The sequence below is a fragment of the Cygnus olor genome, chromosome 3, assembly GCF_009769625.2.
Source record: "Cygnus olor isolate bCygOlo1 chromosome 3, bCygOlo1.pri.v2, whole genome shotgun sequence".
Classification (NCBI taxonomy): Eukaryota; Metazoa; Chordata; class Aves; order Anseriformes; family Anatidae; genus Cygnus; species Cygnus olor.
Genome location: NC_049171.1, coordinates 31,506,285 through 31,517,390, shown reverse-complemented (window position 1 = coordinate 31,517,390; position 11,106 = coordinate 31,506,285). Strand labels below are relative to the sequence as shown.

Here is an 11,106-nt window from a genome sequence, read left to right as displayed (position 1 = left end):
ATCTCTATCTTTTCTGCCACCTCCACATCGCTGTGCCTGCATTCATACTGGCACAGGATAAATATTATTGAAGATCAGGTGCACATACAAGTAACAGCTCCCAAAATTGGTATGTTGTGTTTATTTACATAAAATATCTCTCAGAAAATTAATCACAAACATGACAGCAACAAGAAACTTCACAGCAAATCTAGTCGAGGTTTTTCTATACATGATGTATTTTTCATAGGAACATTATTAGCAATATTGACACATTTACACATTAAAAGTCTATACAACGTCCTTTCCTCTCCCAGTCTCCGAAACGTGTCGGTTCAGGGCCTTTAGGTCCACCCCTCTCTTTTGTAGTAGGATTGATTCCATCAGGGAATTCTAGAACGACAGGGAAAATTCATTAACATGCCTATAATGTTGACAAACATGGACACAAATTGAAACAAAGGAAGTTCTCTTCGGACATCAGGAAACACTTTTTTTTTTTTTTTTTTTTTAAACTGTGTGAGTGACAGAGCAGTGGCACAGGTTGCACAGAGACATCGTGGTGTCTCCCTCCCTGGAGACCTGTAGGGGGCCCTGCTCGAGCAGGGGGCTGGAGCAGAGGACCCCGCCAACCCCAACCGTTCTGTGAAATAGAAAGTTGTCATCATCTGTAAGCTTTGCCTCTCAGTCCACACTTAAATGCAAAATCAATTATCTTGTTTATAAAGGCAACCTTGAGTTAAGCACTTCCCAGAGCAAGAAGAGTCATTTCAGAGTTTTGTGACTACAGTCAGAAAAGTATGATCAAATTCCGTCACACAAACAAAAAAGCAACTCAATGTCCAAAGCTCCACAGTGGATTCGGAGTAAGAACTGGCATCGTGCAGGCATGCTGTACGTACGTTTGCTACATCTAAAATATCAGGTCGTTGTCTGTGTTTGTTTAGGTTTCTGATTTTAGACTCACAGGTATGAGAACTTCAGTCGAGATTCTGTAATTCTTGGACTTAAAACACCCTGTTTTCATGGGTGATATTTTTTCAGCAAATACCATGTTGAGATTTCCCAACATCAGGCTAAATACCACCATCCTAGAAGGTACTATGAAATCCCAGATAACTAAAATTAGACATTTTACCTTTTAAAACTGAGCATAAGCCTGCTAAGTCCCTGTGATGCCCCTTCAAGAGAGGGTGGGACCCTTCCCGAGCAGGATGTGAACGGGACTCCAGAATCTCTGTGCTGAGCTGCACGCTACGCTCACGCTCCCAACACCTCCCTAACTGACGCCACCTGCCCTTACCGCCACGCAGCTTTGTTCCACCCCCGGCAGTCTTGTGCTACTCGGTGCTCCCGTAACGGGGCCCTCTCTTCACAGCAACTCAGGGACGGCTGCACAGGCATCGCCAAGCCACAGAGGAGTTACTTTCTGGCACGGCACCACCCTAGGCTGGGTATTTTTTCATCCTGCGGCAGACTGCAAAGCGCTCTGAAGCTCTCTGCACCCCACACCCGCTTGCCATGGTGATTCCAGAACCTTCCCGTACACCCAGCTCTGGGCTCCCTCTGTTGCATCGCTGAGCCAGCGCTGGTGGGGACGCAAGTAACAAGGAGCAGGGCTGAGAATGAGAGAAGACAACAGGAATCCTGGAGAGCGATGAAAAAGGGCAGTGACAGAGGAAGACTCGTGGCTACAGGCGATACGCGATGACATACTGTGATGCCAGTTTGAACACTCACACAGACCCTGACAGGGAATGTCAAGTACTCCCCACAGCTCAAGGAGCACAAAAGCATCTTGTATTATCCCGTAGATGTCATCATCCTGATACCCAAGCACTACTGCTGTGCTGACAGTGGACGCAGAAGGTCAGAAGGTTTCTCCACGATAGCTACACGGCAGAGGGAATTGCAAACGGCCATCTCAAACCCTCACATTTTTTCTAATAGCCATCAAGGATACAATGGGTAGCGGGCATTCTAACAAACCGATGTTATGTGTAAAAATACCCAAGTACAACTACATTTAAAGCCAAAAGAAACCTTCAATTTTGCTCTAAATATAGAACACTTAAGCCAAAAGCAAAAGATAATAATTATGCATTTGTTTTAAAAGAAGCACTGATGGCATTTATTTCCTCGGAAATAAAAGAACAAGAAATTAAGAATTAAATACTGCTTACAGAACAACTCCAACTCTGAGTCAATGCTCAAGTGAGTCCATCTGAAATCGCCTGCAGCCATTTTGCAGACCATACTATAATTTTTCAGTCGTTCTGTCACCTGGATATTCACAGGGATCTATTGCTGTATTGAAAAAGCTTGTCCTGGAGACCTTGGAACGGACAAATACGGGCTATCACTACTGGTGAACAAGCAGTGACAAAACAGCACACTGGTGTGTAAGATCAAGTCTGCCTAGCACTTTTACTTAAGGAAAGATGGCTCATCAAAAAGAGAGGGAAATAGATTCGTTCTCTCTCCTGCCTGATAAATAAGCACATTCTTCCATTGGCTTTCAGCAGTGACACATCTGGCACCTGGGGCTGCCAGGCTCCCTACACTAAGGCCAGGGGAACACAGCCCCAGCAGCCGCAGTTCGTCAGGGCCCCCGGCCCCACCGAGGGGCTCAGGAAACAGCATCTGCTGTTGCTCTTCAAAACGCTCCGTGCAAGGCTAAGAAACAGCGACCATGAAAATGGCATAGGTCAGGAATCTTCTGCGGACTAAGAAACAGAACTGACTTTTTGGATAAAAAAAAAGTAGCTGGTGCCCTCATGGGTTTACCACCATCGGTTAGAGCTATACGGTAACAGACTAATGCTGCCCACCCCAGTGACACTTAGCAGCACCCTCGCTGGGCGACTTCCTACAGCGTTTGACCACCCTTGTTTTGAAGAAGTTTCTGCTCATACATCCTCTGCTGTGACTTGTCACCACTGCCCCATCTCCATTCGCTTTCAAAACCGTTAAGCCCAGAAAGCGATTCTGAAGAGTGCTGAACACCCATCCCTCTTCATAAACATGTATCAGCACAACATCTCAAAATCTTTACTTTAGAAACATGGCTTTCAATTTGGTAAAACGTGACTTACTTTCCAGGGGTTCCCTCTCTATACTGGACTCCTCTGGTTCATCAAATCGACCTACTGGTAACTTCGGTTTCTTAAGTGCCTGCTTAGCGGGTTCAGGTCTTCCTCCTGTGTTAGAGCTGGTGCTCCTCAGAGAGCTGCAAAGAACCGATGACCCTGTCAAATGAACAGACGTGTAACGTAAATGTGAGGCTTTAACACTGAACAGTTCTAGCACTGTTTAAAGAACCTCGGGCGGAGGCCAGGAAAAAGCCCTCCAAGTATTAGTTCAAAACTCAACTCACAACCACCTAAGAAATCAGCACAGACTCTTATTTTCAGTCCTAGAAACATATGCAGGGAAAACTGTGTTAGTTGTGTAACTCTGTTCCCATAAACAGTGTATTTTAAACTGCTTGAACTTCTCTTCATCATTACCTTCTTGTATTTTAGACTCTAAATAGTAGTTGTGCTAGCACAGACCAGTACATTCTGTTTTCCTGGAAGAATCATAACCTCCCCAAGAAACCAGCTGATTTCTAGGTTTTGGCTCATTTCCAGCAGCTTTTTAGTCAGAAAAAGCTTCTGCCTTCCCAAAGGAAAGTATTAAAAAAAAAAAGAAAAAAAACATTGTTCCCTTAATAACAGGTATTCCAGAAACTTGCTACAGAATAGATGGGCTTTGTTTAGGATGGTAAAATATTTAAGCTGGTAGGCAAAAGCAGGACAAACTTTAAACACATTTGCATTCACATATACAACTGCAAATTGTGCAAATGCGTTGAAGAGAAAAAAAGTTACTTATTTTAACAAAGACCTACTAACAATTTTTAAACACAAATGTAGAAGAAACCTTATCAGCCATACCTCAAAGTTATGTTAAGTAGTCTAAAAACATAGAGGTGCACAGATATTGTAAGTCACAAAAAGTTCAGAAGTCATTAACAAGTTAAAAATTACTTTCAAAAACCTCTCAGAATGAATGCTATTTCCACAATCGTTTAAAAAGCCAAATGTCCATGGACAACGTATGTTTAGAGAGTAGTTCTTGTTCACTGTGGACATGTGCCTAAAGGGGCTCTGACCTTTCTTAAGGAGGATTCAAGCAGGAATCCTCCCGGTACCACCCCAGGTGCAAAGCACTGCGAAGAACTATCCCACCGTGCTCGAGATCGCACCAGGCAGCCTCCGCAAGCAGCACGAATTCGCCTCCCCTACACCAAACAACGATCCACCTGCGCTGCCAGAATCTGCGCATCTATTCATCCCAAAATACCACAACCTTAAGATTAAACCCTATGGTCACATAAACCATACCATGCCTGCCAACCACTGCCAATGCCCCAAAGGAATCTATTTTTTTTTCCTTTAGCTATGACATAGTGGATTATGAACAGGGAGGAATTTAATTCTCATCCATACACTGGATCCTTCTACTCCTGCCAGTCAACTGGCTCTTCAGCAAGCTGAAAGAGAAGCTATTTAGAAAGCTAAATTATGGCTGATATTCTAGCCTAAATTCAAACAGAAGTCAGATGAAGCTACTGATATGAAATCGATTATCTCAGCACAGAAGAGACAAAATCAATTTTTCCTATTTGTAATACTTGCCATTGTTGACCAAGATGTATTCTTCTTGACACAGAGGTGAAAGAAGTTCAACACTAAGTGCCTCCGAGAAAGGCACGATGAACAATCAACCCAGAGTAGTCACTGCACCAGGCCTGTCGGAGTTTAAGAAGGGACTGGACTGTGCACTTAGTCACATGGTCTAAAATTTTGGGTAGACCTGTGCGGTGCCAGGAGTTGGATTCGATGATCCTTATGGGTCCATTCCAACTCGGGATATTCTATGATTCTAACCTCATCAGTACAGCACATTCTGCAAACTGCCCTTGACCTCCCTCTTCCTTTGCGGGCTGTCACAAAGCCACGCAATGTATTAATTACAGGGTTGAATTTAAAAAGAAGTTGAAAATCCCATGTCTTTTAAGCTGCTGCACAGCCAACATCCATAATACCCAAAATACATCTAGTTCTACCAAATTAAAATAATGGCTGTGGAGGATATTCATGCTTCTTACTCTACGTTTCTTGGAGGCAACAGAGTTCTCTAGAGCTTTCATCTCCTCAGAAACAACTTGTTTGCAAACTAAGCCTGCAGGAGGTCTCTGCGTTAGCTAAGACCACCACAGATTCGGAGCGACAGCCGGGTGGGTGCTTCAGGAGCCCCGCGGCAGGAGGACGCCGTGAGCTTCAGGTTTTGAAGGGGAAGGCAGGGCCCTGATCCGCCGCCCTGTGCCCACTGCTCGGGGCTCCTTGTACGCCCGAGCCCCTCGCACACCGGGCACAGGGCAGAGATCGCCGAGGCGGCCCCCTCACGCCCTCACCCCCGCCCCAAGCCGCAGGCAGAGCGAGGCCCCTGCCCCCCCCCGCCGCCGCCATTTCAGGCGCCCTTCAGCCACCGAGGCAACCGCCCCCGCGTGAGGAAGAGGAGGATGAAGAGAAGCAGGGGAGACCCCCAGGACTCCCTCACCCCCTTCCCCTCCCTCCTCGCCCCGCCCGCCGCTTACTGGCCGCCCCCGCCGCGCCCCGCAGCAGCCGCAACGCCATGGCCCCCACAGGCCGCTTCAGGCGCCCGGCGCGTGCGCAACGGCTGCGGGCGGGGCTGGCGCGGCGGCCGTTGGGCGCTGAGGGAGGGGCGGGAAGCGGGGGGCCGGTCAGGGCGGGTACAAATAAAGATAGTTAAAATACAGCGTGGAAATAACACGCGGAAGGTAGCTGGGACGTGAGATCTCCTGGTCTGAGGGAGGTGTCCCTGCCTGCGGCAGAGGGGTTGGAATTAGATCGTTTTTAAAGCCCCTTCCAAACCCAACCGATCTATGATTCCATAAGGGAATTAGGCTTGCACCACAGCGTTGATTTACAAGCTGGCTTCGTCCTCATAAATTTAAGGCTATAGAACTTCAAGGTTGCCATGCCTTTCCCCTTTTTTCCCCTCACATAATTGTTTCATTATTTAATAAATTTGACCTCTCTCACCTCTTTCTGCACCTGAGTAGGTAGGAAGAAGGCAGCAAGAAACCGAGCAACACAGCCCAGTCACTGACCCAGAAGGAGTATTTCAGACCACATCTTTTAATTTTTCCAATCTATACACTGAGAAAGTGCTCTGAACACTCTACAGTCAGTACAAACCTAAGCCTGGAACAGATAACGTCTGGGCATACAGGGTGGAGTTCCAGTTATTTAGCTCCAATTGATTTCTTTTGAGCATACTAACATTTTTGTCACACTCCAACCATCTCCATCTAACTTTGCTCCTCCATAAAAGAGAACTCAAAACTCTGTCCACAGATACAAAGCCACAGAAGATAACTCACTCACTCAGCCATTCATGGAGATGGAGTCTAAAATAGAGTTTTGTGTTTGAACAGTTTAAGAAAGTAAATTAACAGCCATGCTCCGCTGGGTTTATTGCGCTACAACTGGCAATGCCTACACGCTGAAAGTGATTAAATTTAACTGACTGCCTTCTGTGTGACATTTTCTCAATAAGCTTCTTGTAACATGGTTAATTGGACATTAGAGACTGAAAATAATGGGAAACGCTTTTCTTTATTCTAACAGCAAGATGCTGAGCTTCTAGACTAGAGAAAAAAAAAGTAATACTGGTAGTTCGTGCAGGAAAAATGCTCTTCTGACCAAAAGCAGCAAGGAAAAAGCCCACAGGTCTATGACAAGTTCAACAACGAATCATGTATGCGCTTGCTATCATGAAATCCTTACCTTAAAAAATACTCATACCAAGCTGTCTGTAGGTACCAAGTAGCAGTAAGCTCCGTTGATTGAGAGCTTAAAGCAAATCCATGAAAATCATGCTGACATGCATTCCCAAATGTTAAGGATAAAATAGCAATGTAGGATTAGTTAGGAACTATTCTTCCACCAAAAAATAAGCTGAGGTCTTCAAAGCATTATTTTCTATGCTTTATTAGTTGTATTCCTGTAAAAATGCAAAATGCACATTTTACTTCTCAATTGTGTATTTCTAGATCCTGTGGTTGAGAAGGTTGTGAATCTGAACATAGGTAAGTACAAATTTAGCACGTGCCACAGGAATTTGCCACTTCGTGATTAAAAGAAACGTGTTGTTGTTGTTTCCCTCCCCCCATTTACTGATCATTTCTCTCTCACTCTCCAGCTTGCCTTGCAAGGAGGAGTCAAACAATATTGTATTATTTATTTTGCTGTTCTAAAAAGCAGGGAATAGAAGACTTGGAGCTAATATATATACTCTGCCAGCAGGTCAATTCAGATAAGCCAGAACATAAGCTTTCCGTGAGTGCTATCAGGAAAGCACCACATCCACCACTGTCACATGCCACCAACAGATGTGCCGATTCCTAAGGCACATCCTAAGGAAATGCTCCGAGCATTTCCTTTCTGATCAAGTCAAGAAAGCTTAGCTGTCAGAACAACATACCTGGTTGGGGCTGTGCTGATAAGATTAACTTGGAATGAAGAGTGTTTTGTGGCTACAGAATAAATTTTCCACCAACGTGGAAATTCTTGGCTCTGCTGCAAAGCCTGTTGACTTCCACAATGATCTTTTTTTCCCCCAATCAGTATCCAGATCCGTAGGATCAGAACGTTTAATTTGGATGGAAGATTCAAACACAAACCAAGGAATTAATAATTTATATACACTACACACAAGCAAAATTTCAGATACAGTCATTTTACACAATGGTGTCCTAATAATATCACAGGGAGCTTTGTGAATAACAGGAGCAACATACTGCCTTCAGGGATTGAGAGACTGGCAGCTCCCTAAAGGAGTGAAAAAGACCCTAATATTTAACTCCCATTCTGTAAGCAGCATCTGATGCAGCCTAATCCTCTGTCAAGTGGTTGTAAAATACCTGCATGGAGGAGAGGTTGCTATCACCACAGGAAGACGAAGTTGATTCAAAACAGAAGAGGGGAGAGATGGAGCACTTTATGGCTGCTTTGGATCACAAGACTGAATTAATTATGCATATGAATCCATACTCTTATCTAGTAAATAGACAGTAGAAATATGCAGGAGTAGGGGGAGTATGCTGTGTAACACGCACAGAGTTATCCAAAACATGGATGAGTGCATGTGTTGTTCAGACAGCAACTGCAAGCATACCATACAGTTAATAAATGCACTTCAAGGACACACTGGGGTCATCATGCCACTCAGTGCTGTCTTACAACAAACAAGTAGTGGCCATTCCTTTCGGACTTCAAGATGTCAAACAGCCCCCATGAAGGCTACAGTAGTGAGAGGGCTCCCAGACTACAGACAGACTGCACTGGGCAATACACGTTGGGGGAGAGAAAAAGAAATTCTCTTCATTTGCCCTGTTCCATGAAGAATTTACGTGCAAATATCATATGATTTTCTATACCATCCATTTCACTTAAAGAACAAACCAGATTCAAGACTGCTTAAATGAATGGGCTCAAGTATTAAAAAAGAAGTCAAGAAAAAAAGTGGCTACAGTGCAGAATATTTCTGCTTTGCTAATCACAAAAGCATGACGTACGCTTTTGGATTTCCAGAGAGATCCAACAAAAACATTTTTCAATAGTGACAGAAATGTCTAAATAGTTCCGTGCTCACAGTATTTTAACTTCATCATGGTGAATCACGGAATATTTTGTAGATCTACCTCCCTAAACCGATATTAAAAATTAAGCTACTGGAATACTCTTAAACAAAATACAGTCGAGATGTCAGAACACAATTTAAATATTTAAAACAGAGTAGCACCGTCATAATATAAGGATCATTAATAAAGCTAGACATTGTTAGAGGGGGAATGTATTTAAGGTATCTTTGTGTCATAAGCACTTGCCTAACCCAATTCTAATAAAAGCCTCTTAAGTGGACACATTGCCAAGTTGCAGGTGCTCAGCTGAAACTTGGAAACCACAGAGAAGAAAACGGATTACAAAGACTGTATTAACAAACCATATCAAATGCAAAACCACGTCATTATAAACTCTTATTGCTATATTCATTTCAAATAATACAAAATTATTAATTATATGCAAAAATGCCTCCCCAGAATTTTGGTAATTCGCAGAAGATTTCAGTTTCTTTAATTGCTTCCATTAGAGCCATTTGTTCATTTTATTAACACCAGATGCAATAACACAAAGCTAAAAATAAACATGCATTATACAACAAATTTATATTTTTCAAAAAAATGTTCATTACAATTAGTGAATGCACAATGTAACCCCTTTTTCCCCCCACCTTTAGTGAATTATTGTTTGAAACAGAGAAAAGGGAAGGAAGGAGAAACCAAACATAATGCTATTCAGCACCAGTAGAAAGTCAATAGACCTTTAACATTCCTGTATATCAAAAACATTTTATCTGTATCACTAAACAGGTAAAGTTTACAATATTGTCCCAGTTGAAGATGTATTGGTTTCTATTTACAATACTTTGTAGTCAATAAAACATTTTAACAATATTTAAAAATTGATTAAATTCATAAAAGTATTGCAGAAATTTATAACATTTACTTATTTTATGTACATACAAGGAAGTCCATGTAAAACTGTCCATGTTCATCTGAAGAACTGACAGAGTAAGGAGCAATTTCAATACAGTTTGCAAAACCCCAATTATTTGAAGGCAGCTATCATTAAACATTCAAAAATCCTTAGTTGCCATTTGCTTCTGAAAACTAAAGTTCCAGTAATAAAATCGAATATGTAAACTAACATGTTTTTGAGATCAGTAGAAAATATATTCCCACAGGCATAACGTATTTAATAACGATGATAATGACTTTGTAGAAAACTGTTAAGGTGTAGTGATATCTGAACAGACAACTCACTAATGGTCTTTGCGAGACTCAGGGATGTAGTCATTTTTCAAATACCCAGTATTTTAGCAGCTCGTTGTGTTTCCAGTTAAAACTTCTTGCAGTGCTAAAATACGACGACTGAATGTGTAATACCGTATCAGAATTTTTAAATCCAATTAATTTTGGCATCTAAACCCTCTTGCAAAATGAGCCAAGCAACATTGACTTCTGTAGTATAAGAGCCCATAATAAACAAACTGAAAGTACACACTGTGCTTTAATCTCCAAATAATCAGGTACCCCAAATTAAGAAAAAGTAATAGAAAAGTAAAAAGAATAAAATAAAAAAAAATATTGCACAGCCACATTACCTAGAAAGTAAAGTTGATGTTAAAAAGCCCTAAGTGTGGATGATATAAATTATCTTCCATATAAAAAGTATAAATATCTCTTAAAATACAGCTGCAGCTATACTTTAATACCACACATTATTTGATTCATCTGTTAATGAGGTAATAACCAAGTCTCTTACAATGCTTTTCTCTACTGAAAATATTTTAGGGCAGCAACAAGGAAGAATTTTTCTAAAAATATTTCTGAATCAAGAACAGCAATGTGTGCAGCTCTCCCTATAAGCGAATCTGCCGTATTGGGCAATGCGTTAATTACATTATAACGAACCAAATTACATTCCTTATTTTGAAGAACTGGCAGAAGCAGGTTCTGGATCATTTCAGCATAAATTGGTCCTGCAGAGGAAAATAAAAATTGCACTGCGTGAATCACCAGGAACAAACACGGTTCTATGACCTTGACCTGAAAATGAATGCATGCCAGAGCACTAACAGCATGTATTACGCTGCTTGTCTGTTAAGACTGAATACAGTTTAATTTCCTCAGATACCTGGGAAAAATAATTTTATTTACTTTGCATTTTTTTCTTGGTACATTTATAGTGAGAATGTGCTTATCAGTATTAATGTATTATACTGGCTACGTAAAAGGTATTTACTTGTCAATATATAATATTAGAATGTGAGTGTGCTAGGATATCTCAACTGTAAATACAACAACCAACCATCTGAGGCCCCCAGCTCAGGAAGGGTATGGAAGTATTCAAACAAGTCCAGAGGAGGGCCACAGAGATGATCAAGGGGCTGGAGCACCTCTCCTACGAAGACAGGCTGAGGGACTTGGGG

The 11,106-nt window shown here is 42.1% G+C and overlaps 2 protein-coding genes across 5 annotated transcripts in view; both read right to left on the bottom strand.

Annotated features, from left to right (window-relative positions):
• Positions 1–106: 106 nt before the first annotated feature.
• On the bottom strand, positions 107–5,724 carry SDHAF4 (succinate dehydrogenase complex assembly factor 4). The gene is made up of 3 exons (XM_040553532.1): positions 5,624–5,724; positions 3,075–3,227; positions 107–372 (listed from the first exon to the last, which is right to left on the bottom strand). Exons 1-3 carry the CDS (start codon positions 5,661–5,663, stop codon positions 263–265), a joined length of 303 nt encoding a protein of 100 aa, XP_040409466.1. The 5' UTR covers positions 5,664–5,724; the 3' UTR covers positions 107–262.
• A 3,476-nt stretch (positions 5,725–9,200) lies between these two features.
• The window catches only part of FAM135A (family with sequence similarity 135 member A), an 82,280-nt gene continuing 80,374 nt past the window's right edge, over positions 9,201–11,106 (bottom strand). For all 4 annotated transcript variants that reach the window (XM_040553522.1, XM_040553523.1, XM_040553521.1 and 1 more), the window contains one exon: positions 9,201–10,656. In XM_040553522.1, coding sequence (XP_040409456.1) covers positions 10,451–10,656 — 206 coding nt within the window. In that variant the 3' untranslated portion in view covers positions 9,201–10,450. The remainder of the gene's footprint in view (positions 10,657–11,106) is intronic.

Coding starts and splice junctions, on each gene's coding strand:
- SDHAF4 (XM_040553532.1), bottom strand. CDS start 5,663: ATGGCGTTGCGGCTGCTGCGGGGCGCGGCGGGGGCGGCCA. Junction 3,228..5,623: donor GGGCGCGGCGGGGGCGGCCA/GTAAGCGGCGGG, acceptor TTCATTTGACAG/GGTCATCGGTTCTTTGCAGC. Junction 373..3,074: donor AGAGAGGGAACCCCTGGAAA/GTAAGTCACGTT, acceptor CTGTCGTTCTAG/AATTCCCTGATGGAATCAAT.